The sequence below is a fragment of the Bubalus kerabau genome, chromosome 14, assembly GCF_029407905.1.
Source record: "Bubalus kerabau isolate K-KA32 ecotype Philippines breed swamp buffalo chromosome 14, PCC_UOA_SB_1v2, whole genome shotgun sequence".
Taxonomy (NCBI): Eukaryota; Metazoa; Chordata; class Mammalia; order Artiodactyla; family Bovidae; genus Bubalus; species Bubalus kerabau.
The window spans coordinates 71,783,124-71,807,834 of record NC_073637.1 but is presented as its reverse complement, the minus strand read 5'-3'; the positions used below and the strand labels follow the sequence as shown (position 1 = coordinate 71,807,834).

Here is a 24,711-nt window from a genome sequence, read left to right as displayed (position 1 = left end):
CTGTGGCTGGGTAGTGTCAGCTGAGGGCATGGAATTGACTTAGCCACTTGCTTCTTGTCATCCAGCCCAGGTGAGACTGGGCTCATTCACAAGGTGGTGGTTGTAGAGCTCCCTAGAGCTGCATGAGAGGACAAGTCTCAGTGTAAGCATGTTTTAAGTCCGTTCACGTTGTGTTTGCTAATGTCCTATTGGCCAAAGCAAGTCACATGATGGAAACTAGAGTTTCTTCTGAGAGAATGACTATGAGAAAAGAATCATTGCAACCATTTTTTTTCAGCCAGTCTACCCCATGAATAGAGACTGGTAAATAATATGAAAAAATTTAAACACATAGATTAAGAAACTAATACTTGAAAAGGGAATAAAATACTATCAGAAAAGACCAGGAGAAAAGGGAGAAAAAGATTTAAACTATTTCTAGAAATGAAGAATTAATTTCATAGAATAGGTGAATAGAAGTGAGAACTGTTGTTATTGTTCAGCTGCTAAGTCGTGTCCAACTCTGCGACCCCATGAACTGCAGCATGCCAGGCTTCTCTGTCCATCACTATCTCCCTGAATTTCCTCAAACTCATGACCATTGAGTCAGTGATGCCATCCAACCATCTTAACCTCTGTCACACTCTTCTCCTCTTGCCCTCAATTTTCCCAGCATCAGGGTCTTTTCAGGCTCTTAGCTTGTGGCCGAAGTATTGGAGCTTCAGCATCAGTCCTTCTGGTGAATATTCAGGGTTGATTTCCTTTAGGATTAATAGTTTGATCTCCTTGCAGCCCAAGGGACTCTCAAGAGTCTTCTCCAACACCACAATTTGAAAGTGAGAATAGGTCTTATGTAAGGTCAAAGATCATGGCATCCGGTCCCATCACTTCATGGGAAATAGATGGGGAAACAGTGGAAACAGTGTCAGACTTTATTTTTGGGGCTCCAAAATCACTGCAGATGGTGACTGCAGCCATGAAATTAAAAGACGCTTACTCCTTGGAAGGAAAGTTATGACCAACCTAGATAGCATATTCAAAAGCAGAGACATTACTTTGCCAACAAAGGTCTGTCTAGTCAAGGCTCTGGTTTTTCCTGTGGTCATGTATGGATGTGAGAGTTGGACTGTGAAGAAGGCTGAGCGCCGAAGAATTGATGCTTTTGAACTGTGGTGTTGGAGAAGACTCTTGAGAGTCCCTTGGACTGCAAGGAGATCCAACCAGTCCATTCTGAAGGAGATCAGCCCTGGGATTTCTTTGGAAGGAATGATGCTAAAGCTGAAACTCCAGTACTTTGGCCACCTCATGCGAAGAGTTGATTCACTGGAAAAGACCCTGATGCTGGGAGGGATTGGGGGCAGGAGGAGAAGGGGACGACAGAGGCTGAGATGGCTGGATGGCATCACTGACTTGATGGACGTGAGTCTGAGTGAACTCCGGGAGTTGGTGATGGATAGGGAGGCCTTGGCATGCTGCGATTCATGGGGTTGCAAAGAGTCAGACACGACTGAGCGACTGAACTGAACTGAACTGAAGGTCTCATTATTATGATGACACCTCTTGTATGTATAAAGATTATTATTTTAGATCATCCTTAACTACTGCCTATTAATATTTTTTTGTGAATTATATTTACCTTTGTGGAACACTGACTGTATAGCCTTCTGTTGTTAATAAAAGAGGAAGTCACGTTTACATGTATGATTTACCACAATATTTTCAAAAACAGCAAAGGCCTAACCATTGGACCTTTTACATCAAATGATTGGGCATTTATGTTACTGTGATGTGATTTTTCTGTTTCATTTTTGTTTCCCCATTACTGGGTGCTCCTTGAGGACAGTGGCTGTGTCCTCTTTACTTTCAGAGTTTGACACGGTAGGTGGCTGCTGAATATTGAATACAGGGAGGGAATAAATAAGTCAAGACATTAGAGCAGCCCTTTGGGATCTGTCTTGTGAGGGGAATCTATCTGGGACTTTGGAATTATGATTTAGAGAAGAGAAGTCCTTCATGTGTTAACTGGAGACAGACACACGGGTAAAGGCAGGGAAGGAGCAGGAGGATAGATGGATCTGGGAGGAGCTGGGTTATGGTGGTTAGTATTTGCCAAAGATGAATTTGAGAATTCACAGCATCACCATTGAACTGTCACTGTCCCATTACCCTGCATTATCGCCACCTGACCTAGATGGCAATAGATGTGTTTATCCTCTTCCCCTCTCTGTCTTGAAAGCAGTGACCTTCTCCTCCCACCTCTCTTTTTAAAATATTTATCTTTACACTCTAAACAATTTCTGGCACATAATAATTGCTCATTTTTTTAAATGGAGCCAAAAATGAAATGAAATTAGAACTGACATTAAAACTTAAGTGTACAACCCATTTTAAGTTCCTTGGTATTTCAGAATTGATATAAATCAGTGAACTAAATAGTATACTTACCTTTTCAGTGTGTGAATCTTTGTGGTTCTTTGCAGAAGGCAAGCTCCAGTTGCAGCTGTGTTTGCAGGAAGTCCACAATTAATGGGTGTGATTAAATTATGCACCGGATGGATGGTGACAAGCTTGCCTCTTTACAATGATGATGATCTTCTCAAGAGAAATGAAAACGTAAGGCATTTTATGTTCTACATTAAGATCTTTTTTATATGACTTTTTAGTATAGTATTATAATGATGTATATGTTCCTTGGGTTAGCTAGGAAAATCCAGACAATTTTAGAAGAGTCAATTAGTTTTAAGTTTTTAAAAAGCTGTATAGTACATTTAACCACAAGGGACCAACATTAGAATATGAAATTCTTTTATGAAAAGTATTGATATATTTCTAGGAGAAACATTTCATTTCCCACAAGGCTCCAAGGGACTAATATGTAATCATTTACAAAGGAAAACATTCTCTTTGAGAATATCATTATTCTCAATCAAATTATTGAAGGAAGGCTTTCAGTTACTGTCTTTATACACTTTGTATTTCTAAACCAAAGTTCTGTTATTGCTTATAAAGCACTGATTTAGTTTTCAGTATGGGCTGTTGTTAATAACTTAGAATATATAACATTTGTATGGTATCTAATTGCTTCTCTTTCAGAGAATTTATAATTTTGAATGTTTTGTTTGGATGTAAATGTAACTTCATATCTGAAGGTAATAACCAATTGAACTTGAATTGTAAATATTCTGTTTTTCAATTGGAGAGAATTTCACATAGTTTTTAAGTATACTCTATGCTAAGTGGGAAGTATAGCAGTATAGAAGTTAGACTTCAATACAGAGGTTAGACTCTTAAGAATCCAGTCTCTAGAATTAGAGTATCTGAACTCAAATGATACCTCTGCCATGTACTAGCTTTGTGACCTTGAACAAGTTTTTGAATCTGGAAATAATAGTTCTGACCCTCTACTTAGGAGAATTAAATAAGATAATACACTCTGTCTGAAACAGTAAAATTTAAATGTTAGCTATTATTATAATTATGTACTATTATAATTCTTTGTGTACACACACATTCACATATAATCACAGAAAGTACAGAGAGGAGTTCAAAAGCAGAAGCAAGTCAGTTCTGCCTACAAAAATCCAAGTCTTCATAAAGGGCATTCCTTTGATCGCAGATTTGAAGGATCACTTAGAAACTTGTTTGGAAAAAGAATACAATTCCAGATTGAAAAAGTCACAAGAGCCATGAAATTTGTTTGGCCATGAAACTAGAAAATAAGAGGCCAAATTCTGAAGGACCTGGAAGGTCATACTTAAAATTTAGACTTACCCTCAAGGCATTTGGGAGTTATCAAAGACCTTTTATAAACCTAGGAATGGAATGCTTAGGAGTTATTAAGGTCATAGAACAGTTGAAGCAAGGGAGAGGTCAGAGATGGGGAGGTCTACCTGGGAGTGATTTATCTAAGGGACAACAGCCACCTCTGATTAATATTTGTTGCACTTGAAAAGGTAGTGCTGCTTAGAAGATTATCACAGCATATTCCTAAACTTAGTGTATGTTCAGTTGCTCAGTCGTGTCTGACTCTTTGCAGCCCCATGGACTGGGGCCTGCCAGGCTCCTCTGTCCATGGAATTTTTCCAGGCAAGAATACTAGAGTGGGTTGCCATTTCGTACTCCAGGGATCAAACCTGTGTCTCTTAGGTCTCCTGTATTGGCAGGCAGATTCTTTACCACTAGTGCCACCTGGAAGTGCCACTAGGAAGCTCCTTCCTAGACTTTATTTTTTGTGGATGTAAACCAACAGACTCTAACATATCTTTGTTTTCTTTGTTGTTTTTTTATTGTTTTTTAACAATTTTGATTGTTTTTTGAATTCTAATATAGAATTTCAGAATCACACGTAATTAGGTCAGAGTTCAAATTACATTCTAGTTCGAATTAAATTTAAACATTTTAGAGTTTTCAGTTTTATATGAGTAGGAACCAGTTTTTTCCCAAAACTTCATCTTTCTCTGTGGTGTCTGCTGCTGCTGGCATCACTTTAGTCGTGTCTGACTCTGTGCAACCCCATAGACGGCAGCCCACCAGGCTTCCCTGCCCCTGGGATCCTCCAGACAAGAACATTGGAGTGGGTTGCCATTTCCTTGTCCAATGCATGAATGTGAAAAGTGAAAGTGAAGTCACTCAGTCGTGTCCGACTCTAGCGACCCCATGGTGTAGCCTACCAGGCTCCTCCGTCCATGGGATTTTCTAGGCAAAAGTACTGGAGTGGGGGTGCCATTGCCTTCTCCTCTGTGGTGTCTAGTACAGAGCAAAGTACTGAATAAATTTGTTTTTAAATTAAAATTCAAATTGAAGTCCATAAATGAGATCATATCATTTGAATTAGACACCACTATCTATAATTCATAACACGTGACTAATTTTTGTATAATCTCCTAGACCACTGATTCTCAAACCTGGAATGACGATGCCCCCACAGGACATTTGGCAGTGTCTGGAGACATTTTCTGTTGTTACAGCTGGAGGAGGGGTTCTACAGGCACCTTGAGGGTAGAGACCAGGGAATGCCTAAACATCCTTCAGTGTGCAGAATGGCCTCCGTTTGGTCCCAATAAAGAATTATGTGGCCCAAAATGTTAATAGCACCAAGGTTGAGAAATCGCACCCTAGTCTAACAGTAATGTTATTGCCATTGCATCAAAGTCTTTTTTTTTTTTTAATATATGCCCCAGTAGTATATTACAGTTTCCCCAGATTTGAAAATAAATAAAAATTATATAAAATACACAAGTAATTATTAAACTGAATAGGATAGAACCATTCACATGAACTTACTTAGCAGGTGAAGTGAGTGAGAAACTTCCTCTTGTTGTAGTCACATTCTGTATCCCCACAGAATGAGTATCTAACATGTCAGTGGACATTGGACCTGAAATTGCTGGACAGACAACAACCAAAACATGTCATCAGCAGCTGCAGATAGACTGGGATCTTGTCCAGTCTGGATTACAAACCTCAGGATTTTCAGGACAGTCCGTGATACTTTTGGCCTAATTTTTATGGCTTTTCCAAGTTTAGCATTTCAGAAAAACTGAAAAAAATGTAATATCTATTTTAATAAGATCCAGAGCTTATTATCTAATAAGGTCAGCAAAATTATAATGAAAAACACCATGTGATCAAGGCATGGGTTTTAAGCATGCCTATTCTTTCAGTTATCTCACACGCTAGTAAAGTAATGCTCAAAAATCTCCAAGCCAGGCTTCAGCAATACGTGAACCATGAAATTCCAGATGTTCAAGCTGGTTTTAGAAAAGGCAGAGGAACCAGAGATCAAATTGCCAACATCTGCTGGATCACTGAAAAAGCAAGAGAGTTCCAGAAAAACATCTATTTTTGCTTTGTTGACTATGCCAAAGCCTTTGACTGTGTGGATCACAATCAACTGTGGAAAATTCTGAAAGAGATAGGAATACCAGACCACCTGACCTGCCTCTTGAGAAACCTGTATGCAGGTCAGGAAGCAACATTTAGAACTGGACATGGAACAACAGACTGGTTCCAAATAGGAAAAGGAGTACGTCAAGGCTGTATACTGTCACCGTGCTTATTTAACTTATATGCAAGAGTACATCATGAGAAACGCTGGGCTGGAGGAAGCACAAGCTGGAATCAAGATTGCCTGGAGAATTATCAATAACCTCAGATATGCAGATGATACCACCCTTATGGCAGAAAGTGAAGAGGAACTAAAAAGCCTCTTGATGAAAGTAAAAGAGGAGAGTGAAAAAGTTGGCTTAAAGCTCAACATTCAGAAAACAAAGATCATGGCATCTGGTCCCATCACTTCATGGGAAATAGATGGGGAAACAATGGAAACAGTGGCTGACTTTATTTTTGGGGGCTCCAAAATCACTGCAGATGGTGACTGCAGCCATGAAATTAAAAGACGCTTACTCCTTGGAAGGAAAGTCATGACCAACCTAGATAGCATATTCAAAAGCAGAGACATTACTTTGTCAACAAAGGTCCGTCTAGTCAAGGCTCTGGTTTTTCCTGTGGTCATGTATGGATGTGAGAGTTGAACTGTGAAGAAAGCTGAGCGCTGAAGAATTGATGCTTTTGAACTGTGGTGTTGGAGAAGACTCTTGAGAGCCCCTTGGACTGCAAGGAGATCCAACCAGTCCATCCTAATGAATGAACCATTCAGTTCATTGAAAGGACTGATGCTGAAGCTGAAACTCCAATACTTTGGCACCTCATGCGAAGAGTTGACTCATTGGAATAGACCCTGATGCTGGGAGGAATTGGGGGCAGGAGGAGAAGGGGACGACAGAGGATGAGATGGCTGGATGGCATCACTGACTCGATGGACGTGAGTCTGAGTGAACTCCAGGAGTTGGTGATGGACAGGGAGGCCTGGCGTGCTGCCATTCACGGGGTCGCAAAGAGTCAGACACGAGTGAGTGACTGAACTGAACTGAACTGATTGTTTCAGTATTGTGACAAGGGTCAAATTATTTTTAACCTCACTGACTTTATCTCGTGTATAAAATGAGTATTAAATACTTTGATACATGGTAATAAAAATATTGAAGTATTACAACTCACTAATAAAAAGACCACCCAATTAAAAAGTGGACAAAGGCCATTTGCAACAACATGGATAAACATTGAGGGCATTATGCTAAGTGAAGTAAGTCAGATAGAAAAAGATAAATACTGTATGATATCACTTATTTATGGAATCTAAAAAAGCTGACCTCATAGAAATAGAGAAGAGTTGTGGTTGCCAGGGGTTGAGAGACCTCGAGAAATGAGATATTGGTCAAAGAGTACAAACTTCTAGTTAAAAGATGAATAAATTTTAGGGATCTAATGTACAGCATGGTGAATGGAGTTAATAAAACTGTATTGTAGATTTGAAAGTTGTTGGGAATAGATCTTAGATGTTTTCCCCCCCACACACAAAAAATGGTGATTATGTAACATGATACAAATATTAGCTAAAGCTATGGTGCTAAATTATTTTGCAGCATATGAGCTTATCAAATGAACATGTTGTATACCTTAAACTCATACACAATACTGTATGTCAATTATATCTCAGTAGCATTGGAGGAAAATGGACAAAGCACTTGAATGTATATTTCTGTAAAGAAGATATGCAAGTAGCCAAGAGCAGATGAACATAAGCTTGCTGAGGACAGGAATCAAGTCTTAGTGAATAGCTTTATTTTGCACAGATAGTAGTAAGAACATAATAGATGCTCAGTGTTTGATAAATAGAAGTTTTAAATGTTTTTTAAAGTTGTTGTTTTAATTATTTTCTTTCAGATCTATCAAATCTATTCAAAGCGATCTGCTGAGGATATTTATAAAATACTAACATCATACAAGGCTAGTTACCTAATAGTAGAAGATGCTATCTGCAATGAAGTGGGAACCATGAGAGGCTGTCGGGTTAAAGATTTATTAGACATTGCGAATGGCCATGTAAGTAACCATTTGTAAAGTTTTAATTATTGTTTTGAGAAAAATGACTTTATTTAAACTTATAATAGTAACAGTGTGTGCGTGTGCTCAGTCATGCCCGACTTTGCAACCCTGTGGACTGTAGCCTACCAGGCTCCTCTGGCCATGGGATTTCCAGGCAAGAATACTGGAGTGGGTTGCCATTTCCTTCTCTAGAGATGTAACAGTGGGGGAACTTATTAAAAGTAGTTTGAAGTGTTTTTGCAATGTACAAAAGAAAAGTTGGACAATTTTACAAAAAAACCCACAATTTTATCAATACCTGGACTCATTAGTTGCCTGTACTTGTACATGTTCTACATTCATGAACAAAAGATAATTTGTTTTGAATTATGATTTTATTTTAACATTGTAATATAAAGAGCAGCTGATTGTTATATTCTTATGTTGATAAATTTCTTATAATTTGATTCATATCTAGAAAAATTGTTTATTAAATTAACATAGTCTTGTACATTGAGCCCCTGTTATCCACAAAATTAGTGTATTCAGAATTACTTTAGTTGTTAGGATTTAACTGTATTTTCAGTCTTCATTGATTTTCTATTTTACCAAGCTGTGTTAATTCTCAGCCTGCAGTGTATATACTATATACCTGGCAACTAAGACTGACAGGGGAATTTGTTAATATTTCGTAATTAGTGTTTGTATATCTGGTAATGAGGCACTAGAAAGGGTACCTGTACTCCTGGGAAAGTTGGGGGTGGAGGATCTTAAAGTTTAGTAGGTCATTCTTATTTAGATTGCATATTCTATTCAAACTGCAGCCAAGACTTCTTTATTTCTTCCTAATTAAATAGCTTTGTCATAATCATCCCAGACCAGTTTGGAGGTGAGAAATTAGTTTGTTGCTCTGGGGGTTTTTTGGCCATGCTGCAAGGCATATGGGATCTTAGTTCCCCACCTACCAAACCTGTGCCCTTGCCAGGAGAGTCTAGAGAAATGACCTCTTAATCTTATAAACTTATTCTGTTTTCTGCTACATGTATTTTGAATTTTCTCTCTTGGTACTTGATGTCTGTGATCTTTGGCTTAATTGGTGACAAAATGGAATTTTATTAAACATCAGGTATTTGGTAATAAGAGTAGGAGATGGCAGCCCACTCCAGTATCCTTGCCTGAAAAATCCCATGGACAGAGGAGCCTGGCAGGCAACAGTCCGTGGGGTCGCAAAGAGTCAGACACAACTGAACGGAACACACGCATTTAGTAATTAAATGGCACCCCACTCCAGTACTCTTGCCTGGAAAATCCCATGGATGGAGGAGCCTGGTGGGCTACAGTCCATGGGGTCTCACAGAGTCGGACATGACTGAGTGACTTCACTTTCACGCACTGGAGAAGGAAATAGCAACCCACTCCAGTGTTCTTGCCTGGAGAATCCCAGGGACGGGGGAGCCTGGTGGGCTGCCATTTATGGGGTCGCACAGAGTCGGACGCGACTGAAGCGACTTAGCAGCAGCAGCAGCAGCTGTATTGTTGTCTACTGTCTAGAGTTTTATTCTGCTCTTGGACACCCTCTTGCTCCATTTTGAAGGTCAGGTTACTACTTTCATGTAATTCCAGGCACAGGCTTAAAGCTAATCTCTTCTTTGATTCTTAAAGTTGATTCTCTGACATGTCTCCAAAGCATTAGCATAATATTTAGTGTTTTTATTGTAGAAAACTCTTTGAGCTAGCTAAGCTATCTTAGTGAACCTCATTAAAATGAAAATGTAAAGGATTTACTGATTAGTCACAGAAACTTACTGTTGTGAGTCAGTCCTGCACAAGGAGAAGAATATGAACATACATTAAGAATATATGTCCATTTCTCAGCTTCGGTAGGCTCCATAAGATTCTTCAGATGAATGATAATAGACTATGGAGACACAGCCTTCTAAATTTTAGGATTAAATCTTTAAAAAATTGGAAAATGCTTTATGCTTGTTTCTCAATCTCAGTGGGAAGCTCAAGAATTTAGTGAACATGGTAACTCATATGAAGAGGCTTTTATTTGCTGAACAATATGAGATGTTTGCTAACCAATGTGAAATACTCCATATTTAACAAAAATATATATATTTTATATAAATATAGTCACTTGTACCTTGATTGCATTTCTCCTATAACTTTTTTAACATTATGTTTCATATCATTTGCTAGGTGGTTTGTGAAGAAGGTGACAAGTTAACCTACTCAAAACATGGACGATTTTGTCATGAGGTCAAAATTAACTATTCTCCCTATGTGAATTATTTCACTAGAGTATACTGGAACAGATCCTACTTTGTATATAAAATCAACACTGTGATATCCTTTCAGTCTTGAAAAATAGCAGAGCCTTCATTTCAAAGACTTATATACCACCTGAAGTAAAATACAATTTTCTCCTACCTATGTGGTATCTTTTGGAAATCAGAGTGTGGACATTGAAATGTTGCTGCTGATTTTCTCTCCTGCTGTTAACTGGATCTAGAGTTCTGTGGAGGAAAGAAGATCAAACATTACTGTCCTTTGGTAAAATGTCAGATCTGCCACTCTGCAGTATTCCAGCCAGGTGTCTTCCTTATTGCTATAATTTTACCTTCCAAACTGTTGTAAAATTTTCCTCATAAATCTTTCCATCATAACATTAGTCTTGAATTTGAATATGTTCAGGGTCAGAGTATGTCTCAAACATAACATTTAGCAAATACTTAATGTGATATAATTACAAAATAGAAGGAAAGAATTATCCTTACCCTCAAGGCAGTTTCTGAAGGTATTTCATGATGTATAATAGAGCTGAAGTAAAAAACTAATTTAAATGTTCACTGAGAATTTGTGGCATTTAAATTAAAATGGAAATTATATAAAGGAAAGTGATTTTTAAGGATATACATTAAGATATATCCAGATTTTCCATGGTATAGTTTTCATCATCTGCTGCTTATATGTGAGCACTTTCTTAATAATATATAGTGCTTGATATTGCATTTCACTACATTATGACTATTAAGTGGTTGGTTTTTTCACTTATGCCCATAAATTAGATACCAACTTAATCATGATAAAACAGTTAACTCTTGTTACCTATGTATTTTTTTAAAACAGACATTTAAAAGAATATTGCTTTAAGTTAAAAAATAAGGAAAAAAACAAAAGAATGTTCAAGGGTTTTAAAAATATGGATATGGAGTATATAATCTATTCATGTGTTTTCTATTGAAGTATGAAGTAAAAACTTAAATCTTTATCAGAATGAGAACATGTCCACTAAAGTGAGCAGCAGTTTCTGGAGATGTGTGTAGATGCTGTTCAACATGCCTCTGCATAGAGAAGCATTTGTGGTAAAACACAAGTGCTGTTCCTTGTGAAATGGTGATACGGTTTTCAGCGTTAAGAACAAAATGACAATTATCATAAAATTCGCAGCACAGTTCCACAGTTTGTGTTCCTTTTCCTATTTTTAATCATATTTAAAAGAAATTCTAAAATGATTAATTTGGCCTTACAAAGAGTTTCAGGATGGGTGTATCACTTTAATAAGACAGGATGCAGGTTTAGTTTTACCTTATACACCTGTTAAGTGAACAGATTTAAAATATTTTCACTGGTTAGAGTGCTGCAAAAATTGCAGTTTCATCACTCTAAATTACTATATTTAGAAATGGAAATATTTAGATATTGGAAATATTTAGATAATGGAAAGGAGCATCTTTCCATTATCTTTATGTTCTGTAATATATCTTTTAAAACTACAAGAGCTCATGCATTCTTAGACTAACTCAGATGTTTTGTTCTTTTGGAGCTTAAGAATTGTTTGATGGCAGTATCATATGTCTGGTGCATTAGTTTTATTGGTTCTCATGTCATGCTTTTATGTAATGTTTAGCAACTATATTAAGATAGCTACAGGCAGGCTATTTCAGCTTCTCTGGACATCTTAATAGTCACTAGTATTTAGCTTCAAGCCTTATAAAAATATTACCTTAGTTACCTAAGAACACAGTGTACAGAAGTACATGGTAGTACTTACGATTAGATGCAGCATGTAAAACAATGCAATTGAAAAGATGGCTTGCATATTTTGAAAGGGAGATAGAACAACCTACTTTCTATGTAGCATGAAATACTTAATTTAATTTTTACTGATTTATGATCAAATATGCTGAATTTTGATTGTTGTGTGTTTTTTATTTTTGACATTAGTAAGTTGCTTTTGCTTCTATCAACTTATTTCTTAAATAAAATAGGTTTGGAGCAGCTTTTAATTGAATATTTTAAATAATGAATTTTTCATTTAGCATCAGTTGAAAAGAAAAATGTGAGCTTTATTATAGAAATAATAATACTGGGTATGGAAGATAAGCTCATTTGCTTCTATTTTAGCTCTAGTTAGAACAGTAGTGCTAGAAAACTTGAGCATTTAATTAATTTCCTTACTTATTTGTAGAGTAACAAATGATTAGAATTAGATCTACTGTGAAAGGGGCAAAGTTTATGGGCTTGGGGTTGAAAGAATTTCTTAAAGAAATACAAAACATACTTTGCCCTTGATGTTGCAACACCATGGAAATAAGTGCCTTAACCTTATTTCAAAGTTTACTTTTTACTATTAAAAAATGACCCATTTCTTTCATTTTCATAAAAAAATTTTGGTACCTTTTCCCTCACCATTAAGCACAGAGAAAGAATCCTCAGTATGCTATTTTCACTGTTAACTTTAATTCATTAGTAACCAAATCTTTGTTAAAGGTAGTGATGGGATTTCTAGCCTGCTAAATTAATTAAATAAGTTAATTAAGCTAAATAAGCTTCCCAAATGCCGAACAATCCAACAGATAAAACTTACTTGATAAGATGTATGATATTGACTGTGCTGGTGTATATGTTTTCTGACTTTGGCATCTGTGTTAGACTGGTAGAGTTTTACAACCTAGGGAGTATGCATTGCACTTATAAATTTTTTTCTTCATTACTTTCTGAGTATATAAACAGCATGTTTTTGGGGACATTAACTCAAATTGCTAAAAAGCATAATATGACACTCTTCCATACAGTCTAGATTGACTAAAGGAAAAGTAGAAATGGAGGTCAAAGTCTGTTACAAGTTGGGGCTGAAAAATATGCTTTAAAAGATAGGCTATTAATTTATTGAACAGCAAATAGCCATCTTATTAAACTTTGTCATTTTGGGGAAATCAATTGCTTTTTGCCTTTTTCTATTTTTGAGCTGTTAAAACATTTGGATGCCTTTTAGGGGTAAAAGTAGTGTCTCTGTAAAATTATTGGGTTTTTAAAAGTTGTAGGTTAATCAGTTTTATTTGTAAATTTACTTAAGTGTATGAATGTTTAAAGGGCATTTAAATGAACTATTCTGTGCATTTAAGAACCTATTGTAAAGCAAAATGACTACTGCATCTCAATCTATTTTCTCATTTGTCCCAGTTTTTAAAATATACTTTCTCTATTATTACTGTTTGCTGATAGTTTTAGATCCCAATATATATTAAAATTAGAGCCCTGAAAAGTTGCAATTAAAATTGAACAATTTCTTATTGAAATAATAGCTCATTATTTAGTTTTTGAATGTATAAAATTAATAATTTAAATAAAATTAAATGTGAAAATTGCAAAGAAATATATTTGATTCAACTATTTTCCATCCGTTAAGATTTCTAAACAATATATTTGTTTACCATAATTTTAAAAAAGGACACTTTTGAACCAGATTTGCTGAATTTAGAATAAAGGACTTCCTGAGTCATTTCTGTTTTGTAAGTCTCTTAGAATTTGCACATTCTAATTTTGGCAAATATAATCTTATGTGCAGTTTTATAAGAGATACATTGAACATCTGACCACTATATTTAGTGGAATAATAGTATCAAAAAGAAACATGCATTCCATACTTCTAATGTACGATATCTCATAAATAACCCTTTCATATTTTAAATTAATAGCTTTGTACAGCTATTTAACAAAGATGAATACAACTGAATTTTTTTCTTTTTTTTAAATTTGCTTTTAATTGGAGGATAATTGCTTTAGAATGCTGTGTTGGTTTCTGCTGTACAGCATCATGAATCAATCATAGGTACACATATATCCCTCCTTCTTAAACTGCCCTCCCACCTTCCACCCCATCCCAACCCTCTAGGTTGTCACAGAGCATTGGGTTGAGCTCCCTGCATCATACAGCAAATTCCCACTGGCTGTCTGTTTTGGTGGCTCAGATGGTAAAGAATCTACTTGCAATGCGGGAGACCTGGGCTGGGAAAATCCCCTGGAGAAGGGAACGGCTACCCACTCCAGTATTCTGGCCTGGAGAATTCCACGGACTGTATAGTCCACGGTGTGGCCAAAAGTCGGACATTACTGAGCAACTTTCACTTTCACTTTTCATCTGTTTTACATGTGGTAATGGATATGTTTCAATGCTTCTCTTAATTTTCCACCCTCTCCTTCCCGTGCTATGTCCATACATCTGTCCCCTATGTCTGCGCCTCTATTGCTATACTACAAACAGGTTCATCCGTACCATCTTTCTAGATTCCCTATATATACATTCATGTACTATATTTGTTTTTCTCACTTATACTTCACTCTGTATAATAGGCTCTGGGTTCATCCACCTCTCGAGAACGAACCCAAATTTGTTCCTTTTTATGGCTAATATTCCATTATATATATATATATATATATATATATATCTCTCTCTCACAACTTCTTTATCCATTCATCTCTCAGTGAACATCTAGGTTGCTTCCATGTCCCAGCTAATCTGTCTAGTGCTGCAGTGAACCTTAGGGTACATGTGTCTTTTAGAATTGTGGTTTTCTCAGGGTAGATGCCCAGTAGTGGGATTTCTGAGTCATTTCTGGTCATTGCTAGTTTTTAAAGAAATCTCCATACTGTTCTGTATAGCCACTGTTCTCCATAGTGGCTGTATCAATTTACATTCCTGCCAGCAGTGCAAGAGTTCCCTTTTCTCCACATCCTCCTCAGCATTTATTGTTTGTGGATTTTTTGATGATGGCCATTCTGACCAGTCTGAGGTGATACCTCATTGTCATTTTGATTTGCATTTCTCTAATAATTAGCATTGTTGAGCATTTTTTTCATGTGTTTATTAGCCATCTAATACAATTGATTTTGTGTATATTGACTTTAGAATGGTGTCTACAACAATGTATATTTAGATTGTGTTCTTCCTGTAACTAAGGATACATCTTCACAAAAGAATAAAAGTTAATTTCAGTAAACATAAATCCTTTAAGAAAGTTGGGTTATAAACTAGTTTATAGTATTAAATACTTTTATCAAGAATGAAATTATTTATTTCATGCTTAATTATACCCCTTGTTTTGTTTCTATAATAAAATTCTTAGAATTTTAAATAGTCTTTTATTAATATATCAGTCTTTTTTAGCTACAGCTTTGGGGCGTATTGTGTACCGTACAGCTCGCCATTTACAGTGCAGCACCGGACAGCTTTAGTGCCAGCAGAGGCGTGCGACTGTCGCCACAGTCGAGATTAGAATGTGCTCATCACCCCAGGATGAAACTCACACCTTCTGTCTGCCACCCCCAACCACTTGGTCATCAGATAACTTCTACCAATTTACTTTCCGTCTCTGGGCAGAATGTTCTACTTTTAACATTTCACATAAATGGAATCATATAACATGTGGTCTTTTGTGACTGACTTCTTTTGTTTAACATAGTGTTTTCAAAGTCCATTCATGTTGTTGCGTGTATCCTCTTTCATTGCCAAACGATATTCCACGGTATGGGTATACATCTATCCATTTTGTGCATCCATCCATTGATGGACATTTGGGTGGTTTCCACTTTTTTTGGCTGTTATGAATTATGCTCTATGAATATTCATATACAAGTTTTTAGATGGACATATGTTTTCTTTTTTTTGGATATATGTCTAGAATTTCTTAGTCATGTGGTAACTGAGGAACTGCCAGACTTATTATCAAAGTGGCTGTATTATTTTACAATTCTGACAATGTATAAGGTTTCCAATTTCTTTGCATCCTCGCCATCACTTGCTATTATCTTTCTTCTTGATTATAGGCATTCTAGTAAGGTGTGAAGTGGGGCATGTCATTCTATTTTTAATTTCCATTTTCATCATATCTAATTATTTTGAACATCTTTTCTTGTGTTTACTGGTCATCTGAATATCTTCTTTGGAGTAATGTTTATTTAGAAATTGCCCTTTTTTAAATTGGCTTGTCTTTTTATTATTGAATTGTAAAGGTGTTAATAATTCTAGATTATAAATCACTTAACAGATACGTAATTTGGGAATACAGTTGTCCCTTGGTATCCACAAGGATTTTGTGCCAGGACCTCACCCTCTCCCCTCGTTACCCATGTGTATTGAATCTGTGGACAGATCCAGGAGACCTGTAGGTTTCCTTATCCTCAGGTTCTACATCTATGGATTCAGCTAACTGCAGAACATAAACATAGTACTATAGTTATTGAAAATAAAATCTGCATATAAATGGACCTGCATAATTCAGACTCATGTTTTCAAGGGTCGAGTGTATAGTTGTTCCTTGATATCCACTGGGGAATTGGTTCCAGGAACTGTGCAGGTACCCAAATCCACAGGATGCTCAAGTAAGTCCCTTGTATAAAATAGCATAAAACAGTCAGCCTTGTGTATCTGTGGATCTAGCATCTGCATACTCAGTCAGTCACGGCTTGGTTGAATCCAGGGATGAGGAGCCTGTGGATATGGAGGGCCAGTTGTATTTCCTTCCAATCAGTGGGTTCATTTCACTACACTGATAGTGCACAAATGCTTTTCATTTTGATTGCATTATTTTCACACTTGTTACTGATCATAGCATTTGTACTTTGATGTGTTTGAAGTAGATCACCTTGCATGTATCTTATTTGGAATTTGTCGAGCTTCTTGGTTATATACATTAAGAGTTTTTTTGTTGGTTTTTTTTTTAATCAAAGTTGTTAAGATGAAGCTAAAAAACATTGAAACTCTGTGAGGTGGTGGAGATGTTAACTAACCTTATTGTGGTAATCATTTTTGCAACATGTACTTATATATAATCACTATATTATGCACTTTAAACTCCTACAGTGTTGTCAGTTACATCTTAATAAAGCTGGAAGAAAAAAAAAAGTTGGAACTTTTTATACTCCCATTATACATATGTTGGTGTGTTTAATGGTGACCTATGTTTCTCTGAGGTTCTCTTCCATTTTCTTCAATTTGTTTTTCTCTATGTTCTTTGGATGCATAATCTCTATTGTTTTTTAATTCTTCTGTCAGTTCAAATCTACTGTGAGCCCCTCTGCTGTGTTTTTCATTTCAGTTATTGTATTTTTCAACTTCAGAATTTTCATTTGGTTCTTTCTAAAGGTAACATCTTTCTCTTTGATAAGCTTTGTCTATAGCAACTCTGGAAATTGACAACCCCCTGTCCCCTGGTAAAGGCTCAGCTGGTAAAGAATCCGCCTGCAATGCAGGAGGACTGGGTTCAATCCCTGGGTTGTGAAGATCCCCTGGAGAAGGGAAAGGCTACCCATTCCAGTATTCTGGCCTGGAGAATCCCATGGAATATATAGTCCATGGGGTCGCAAAGAGTCGGACACAACTGAGTGACTTTCACTTCACTCACTGTCCCTTGGAGCTTGTTAATTATAAATGGCTTGTTTATTTCTTTATTGTTAGCTGGACTGTTTTAATGACATCTGTTTCCTCCACATAGTGGAGTCTGTTACTGGTCTCACATGTCACTGCCTTAGGCATGTACACAGATAGTCTTGTATGACATTTATTTTTGTAGGGCTCCTTACCATCTTTCCTTGACCCTATCCAGCTGTTAAGTTCCCCTCGTCATCTAAATAGAGCTGATTGCTGTATTTAGTTTTCAACAATCCCTGGGGTATAAATCTCCACAACCAATTAAATCCTGGCTCTTTGAAGGATAGTGTTAGAGGACCAAAAAAAAAGCAAAGGAGAAAAGGAAAGATAGCAGCATCTGAATGCAGAGTTCCAAAGAATAGCAAGGAAAGAAAGCCTTCCTCAGCGATCAATGAAAAGAAATAGAGGAAAACAACAGAATGGGAAAGACTAGAGATCTCTTCAAGAAAATTAGAGATACCAAGGGAACATTTCATGCAAAGATGGGCTAGATAAAGGACAAATGGTATGGACCTAACAGAAGCAGAAGATATTAAGAAGAGGTGGCAAGAATACACAGAAGAACTGTACAAAAAAGATCTTCATGACTCAGATAATCACGATGGTGTGATCACTCACCTAGAGCCAGACATCCTGGAATGTGAAGTCAAGTAGGCCTTAGAAAGCATCATTACGAACAAAGCTAGTGGAGGTGATGGAATTCCAGTTGAGCTATTTCAAATCCTGAAAGATGATGCTGTGAAAGTGCTGCACTCAATATGCCAGCAAATTTGGAAAACTCAGCAGTGGCCACAGGACTGGAAAAGGTCAGTTTTCATTCCAATCCCAAAGAAAGGCAATGCCAAAGAATGCTCAAACTACCGCACAATTGCCCTCATCTCACATGCTAGTAAAGTAATGCTCAAAATTCTCCAAGCCAGGCTTCAGCAATACGTGAACCATGAACTTCATGATGTTCAAGCTGGTTTTAGAAAAGGCAGAGGAACCAGAGATCAAATTGCCAACATCCTCTGGATCATGGAAAAAGCAAGAGAGTTCCAGAAAAACATCTATTTCTGCTTTATTGACTATGCCAAAGCCTTTGACTGTGTGGATCACAATCGACTGTGGAAAATTCTGAAAGAGATGGGAATACCAGACCACCTGACCTGCCTCTTGAGAAATCTGTATGCAGGACAGGAAGCAATAGTTAGAACTGGACATGGAACAACAGACTGGTTCCAAATAGGAAAAGGAGTACGTCAAGGCTGTATATTGTACCCTGCTTATTTAACTTATATGCAGAGTACATCATGAGAAACGCTGGACTGGAAGAAACACAAGCTGGAATCAAGACTGCTAGGAGAAATATCAATAACCTCAGATGCAGATGACACCACCCTTATGGCAGAAAGTGAAGAGGAACTAAAAAGCCTCTTGATGAAAGTGAAAGTGGAGAGTGAAAAAGTTGGCTTAAAGCTCAACATTCAGAAAACAAAGATCATGGCATCTGGTCCCATCACTTCATGGGAAATAGATGGGGAAACAGTGGAAACAGTGTCAGACTTTATTTTTTGGGGCTCCAAAATCACTGCAGATGGTGACTGCAGCCATGAGATTAAAAGATGCTTACTCCTTGGAAGGAAAGTTATGACCAACCTAGATAGCATATTCAAAAGCAGAGACATTACTTTGCCAACAAAGGTCCGTCTAGTCAAGGCTCTGGTTTTTCCTGTGGTCATGTATGGATGTGAGAGTTGGACTGTAAAGAAGGCCGAGCACCGAAGAATTGATGCTTTTGAACTGTGGTGTTGGAGAAGACTCTTGAGAGTCCGTTGGACTGCAAGGGGATCCAATCAGTCCATTCTGAAGGAGATGAGCCCTGGGATTTCTTTGGAAGGAATGATGCTAAAGCTGAAACTCCAGTACTTTTTTGGCTACCTCATGCAAAGAGTTGACTCATTGGAAAAGATCCTGATGCTGGGAGGGATTGGGGGCAGGAGGAGAAGGGGATGACAGAGGACGAGTTGGCTAGATGGCATCACTGACTTGATGGACCTGAGTCTGAGTGAACTCCGGGAGTTGGTGATGGACAGGGAGGCCTGGTGTGCTGTGATTCATGGTGTCGCAGAGTCAGACATGACTGAGCGACTGAACTGAACTGAACTTACAGAGTAGCTGGGGCGAGGGGGGTCAGGGACCCACTGTTCTCATGTGCCATGCCTGAGGTAGAGTCTCTTCTGAGAGTGGGGACTAAGTGAAAGAAGGTAGTGAGCGCCTCACTTCTTGGCTTCACTTGCTTGGAATTTACCCTCTACAACACATGACTGAGGGAGATGAGAAATTCTGGTGGTCTGCTCCTCTCAGGAAGATACTGTAGCCCTTGGGTGGTTACCGAGGGGCTGTTCTCCCCTGGAGTGGTGCTTCCATCATTCTGAGCTGGAGGGAAGTGGGAGGAATCCAGTGCCACCTGAGTTCAAATGCTACAGACTGGCTGTTTTTATGGAGTTCCAGCAAAGTTTTTTGAATAAATATTTCTTCATTTGCTATATGCCCTTAGGTCAATTTCCATAGACTTAAGTGGCTGGTTTTTTTTTTTAATTGTCATCGGTTAAATTTGTTTCTCAGGGGCCTCGTCATACTGCCATTCCAACTGTGGGAGTATATATTGTAAACTTAAAAGCTATCAATGACCACAGAAAAATTTACAACAATTTAAATCAACTTTCTCTCCTGGCAGTATCATTGGTAAAGAAATGAAATTCATAGAATTATTGCTTACCTGAAAACTTGTGGCTGAAAGTATTGAATGAGGGAACGGCTATTTGTCAGTCTGGTAAATGTCCTATAGAAATGAAAAAATAGGCTCAAGTAATTGCTGCAAATACTCAGTTATAATACTATTTAGTGGGTTTCATAACCACAGTGACAAAGTACAGGGAAATGAGGATAATTGGGTCATTGGTGGGAAAGAGAAATTAGATTTTAAGTAAAGCATTCTAAGTTCCTGATATGTAGCTAGTGTTTTGTAAATGTAAGGTATTACTATCTCACATTAAGTTTTTGTCCAGTTCCTAATACATAGCAATGTAAGTACTTTTACAGCCCCTATATATACAGTATTGTCTTTTTAAAAGCATTAAGTATTGCATTAGAAATTAATGCTCTAAGAGTTAGCCCTAAAGTATGAGCTTATTAAACAAAATATATTGGAGTAATTAGCAATATATATTTACAAGATTCTAAGGGCTAATAATTCTTATAACCAAAAAGAAGTGATACACACACATACGTACATATATACTTTTTAAAAACTTTGAGATCCTTTCTTACTCCCCACTCTGTGATCATTAATATAAATATATCTCAACCATTTAATTATTACCTTATATAATTTTATTGGAATTTTGAGTCATCTTTAATGGTGAAATGCAAAGAATTTTCACGGTCATACTTTATAAGACTAGCTCTGAAATTAATCCTGCTTTAGTCACATGAAAGATGTACCTATGACCAGAATCAGGGTCTGGTTTCTTTCCATCATGACGTGCTTTCCTGGAGCACAGAACCAGCTGGAAACTGTGGTTTTATAGCTGCTAGCTTAATCCAGATGAAAGCAGAGAAACAAAGGGATGTCATGTCATTTTTTTTCCAACCATAGCTGGGGAATCTTCTAGTTAAATGCTTCCACTTGAAAAGAGCAGCAGTTAACTTCCCTTAATAAAAGTTAAGGTGAGAAGAGTTTCATTGTAGGAAAAAAATGTCAGGAGTCAAGACCTCTTAACTAAGCAGTATCTCTCATTTGCTGTATGATGCCTCACTGGATATGTAACATGGTAACATGTCAACATATTGCCATGGTAACAGTTACCAATGAGCTAACTCATTGGAAAAGACCCTGATGCTGGGAAAGACTGAAGGCAGGGGGAGAAGGGGACGACAGAGGACAAGATGGTTGGGTGGCATCACCGACTCAAAGGACATGAGTTTGAGCAAGCTCTGTGAGATGGTGAAGAACAGGGAAGCCTGGTGTGCTGCAGCCCATGGGGTCGCAAAGAGTCAGACACGACTGAAAGACTGAAAAAAAAAACACAAAACCGGTTAGTTAGCTCTGCTTATTCATTTCTTGCTTTTTGATCATTTACTTTGGTTTGGCCCGTTCCTAAATCTGGGTCATGACATCATTTCAGCCTCAAATTTTTTAAATTTCCTTGATCTGTTACTACTTATTTCAAGTTTCTGAGAGAGGGAATCTGGCCCAGCTTGAGTTTTTGGACTAGACCACCAGGCATACCTAGATGGTCATACAGCAAATAATTGTCATAACTAGGATTTAAGGCTAGGTTTGCTCCCTTGGCTGGCTTTTGGCACTTACCACAGGTTTATGGCGGAGAAGGCAATGGCATCCCATTCCAATACTCTTGCCTGGAAAATCCCATGGATGGAGGAGCCTGGTGGGCTGCAGTCCATGGGGTCGCTATGAGTCAGACACAACTTAGCGACTTCACTTTCACTTTTCACTTTCAAGCATTGGAGGAGGAAATGGCAATCCACTCCAGTATTCTTGCCTGGAGAATCCCAGGGACGGGGGAGCCTGTTGGGCTGCCGTCTATGGGGTCGCACAGAGTTGGACACGACTGAAGCGACTTAGCAGCAGCAGCACAGGTTTATGGAAATGGGAAATCTAGGAGATGGGGACCTCTTGGCAGAACCAGGCAGCAGCCTTGGTGAAAGAGGTTCTGAGTCTGGGACCTTGGACCTTTTGCTGCAGTGTTGTAATGCTTGTACCTGGACAAATATCTACTTCAACTACAAAACACAAAGAAATTATAAGCAACTAAGAACAACTATGTGTATGCTGCTGCTGCTGCTAAGTCGCTTCAGTCGTGTCCGACTCTGTGTGACCCCATAGACGGCAGCCCATCAGGCTCCCCCGTCCCTGGTATTCTCCAGGCAAGAACACTGGAGTGGGTTGCCATTTCCTGCTCCAATGCATGAAAGTGAAAAGTGAAAGTGAAGTCGCTCAATCATGTCCGACTCTTAGTGACCCCAAGGACTGCGGCCTACCAGGCTTCTCCATCCATAGGATTTTCCAGGCAAGAGTACTGGAGTGGGGTGCCATTGCCTTCTCCATATGTGCATGCAAGTTGGGGCAAATTATGGACAAAAAGATACAAAAAGACAAAACAAAAACCAAAAAAACCCACACACCAAACTGCCACTTCTAAAGACCCTGGAGCAAAAACAGTGTACTCCACATGCGCCCTGCACACACCACCACCAAAGGGATGGGCAATACACCTGAGCCACCCCTCCGGCCCCATATGTGGACACACTCCTACCATCACCCCATGTAAGGAACCTGTTGCTTGTTATAGCTCCCCTCTGCTGCAGTGGGGCCCTGAAAGAGCCTTGCCGAGATTTCTTGACTGGCCTCTGGTCAATTTCTGTTGACTGAGGAGGGCCAAGAAACCTGGTCAATGTCATTTCCAGATTATTCTAGTTTCTTTCAAGGAGACAGAAGCCAAGAGAGCATGGAATAGAGTCTAATGTGAGGGTTTGGCATGGCAGTTCTAGAGCCCCGAGTGCACAGTGTACAAAGGACCCTTGTCCGGAATCCAAGCTACTGTAGCAAGGATGGGCACCGCAGTGGCTGGCCTATGTTGAGGCCAAGACCCTGGAGTCGGGTTCACACAGGGAGGCATCCTGACTCTGAGGAGTATTTGGAGAATACTGCCTGACACTGATGAATGGAAACCAAGTCAACCAAATAAAGGGAGTCAATCCCAGGGACGGGGAAGCCTGGTGGGCTGCCGTCTATGGGGTCGCACAGAGTAGGACACGACTGAAGCGACTTAGCAGCAGCAGCAGCCCTCCCGCAACAAATACCTGCAGAGCCTTGGTGGCCAATTGAGCCCCAAGCTAACAGAGTTATGACCAACCTAGTTGGTTATGATCAACCTAGACAGCATATTAAAAAGCAGAGATATTACTTTGGCAACAAAGGCCCGTGTAGTCAAGGCTATGGTTTCTCCAGTAGTCATGTATGGATGTGAGAGTTGGACTACAAAGAAAGCTGAGAGCCGAAGAATTTATGCTTTTGAACTATGGTGTTGGAGAAGGCTCTTGAGAGTTCCTTGGACTGCAAGAAGATCTAACCAGTCCATCCTAAAGGAAATCAGCCCTGACTATTCATTGGAAGGACTGATGCTGAAGCTGAAACTCCAGTACTTTGGCCACCTGATGCGAAGAACTGACTCATTTGAAAAGACCCTGATGCTGGGAAAGATTGAAGGCAGGAGGAGAAAGGGAGGACAGAGGATGAGATGGTTGGATGGCATTACCGACTCAATGGACATGAGTTTGAGTAAGCTCCAGCAGTTGGTGATGGACAGGAAGATCTGGCGTGCTGCAGTCCATGGGGTCTCAAAGACTCGGACGCGACGGAGCGACTGAACTGAAGTGAACTAGAGAGAGAGCTGGGGCCACCGCCCACCGAGGGGGGCGGACTGGCTGCTGAGGGTCAGGGACGGAGTCCTCTCCTGGCTCCCCGGAGCCACGGCTCCCCAGCCTGCCGCCCCCCGGCCGCTACTGCTTCCTTCCCACCGGGCTTCAGAGACCCCCGCGCCCCACTAGAAGGCTTCGCAGGGCCGCGGCCCCACGCCTCCTCGTCGCCTCCACGGAACCCTTGGAGGGCGTGCTGTTGGCCTCGGGAGCTCAGCCTGGCGACCAGCTGCTCGCGGTGCCCCCGGGTCCGCGCTGTTCGGGGCGCGCCGTGTTTGAATTGCTCGGTCGGCAGCGGCGGCCCCGGGGGTGCCAAAGTGCGCGTGAAGGTGCCCCCGCCAAGTGGACACTGTAATCCCGCCGGCGGGCGGAGCAGATGGCGCACCGTTCCCCGCGCGGGCCCCGGCGTCCCAGCTCCGCGGCTCCGGTCAGTCCCCCAGGCTGCAGCCTGCGCCGCCGCCGCCTGGGGAGTGGAGGTGGTTGACGGTGTAGCTCGACGTCCGGGCGCCGGGGATGCCGAGAGGGAGAGAGCCTGGGGCCTCGGGATGAGGGTTCTGGGGTCCTGTGGGTGATGCTCGTGCCCTTTCTCGAGTCCGTCCAGAGGCACT

General features: G+C 39.3%; 1 protein-coding gene across 2 annotated transcripts in view; it reads left to right on the top strand.

Moving 5' to 3' along the window:
- Positions 1-17,097, top strand: part of DPY19L4 (dpy-19 like 4) — a 68,455-nt gene extending 51,358 nt beyond the window's left edge. Inside the window, exons 17-19 of one of the 2 annotated variants that reach the window (XM_055546639.1) lie at positions 2,460-2,592; positions 7,765-7,923; positions 15,359-17,097. In XM_055546639.1, coding sequence (XP_055402614.1) covers positions 2,460-2,592; positions 7,765-7,923; positions 15,359-15,613 — 547 coding nt within the window. In that variant the 3' untranslated portion in view covers positions 15,614-17,097. Of the gene's footprint in view, positions 1-2,459; positions 2,593-7,764; positions 7,924-10,107; positions 11,487-15,358 lie in introns of those variants that run through there. The other variant, XM_055546638.1, reaches the window with a different exon arrangement.
- Positions 17,098-24,711: the final 7,614 nt, after the last annotated feature.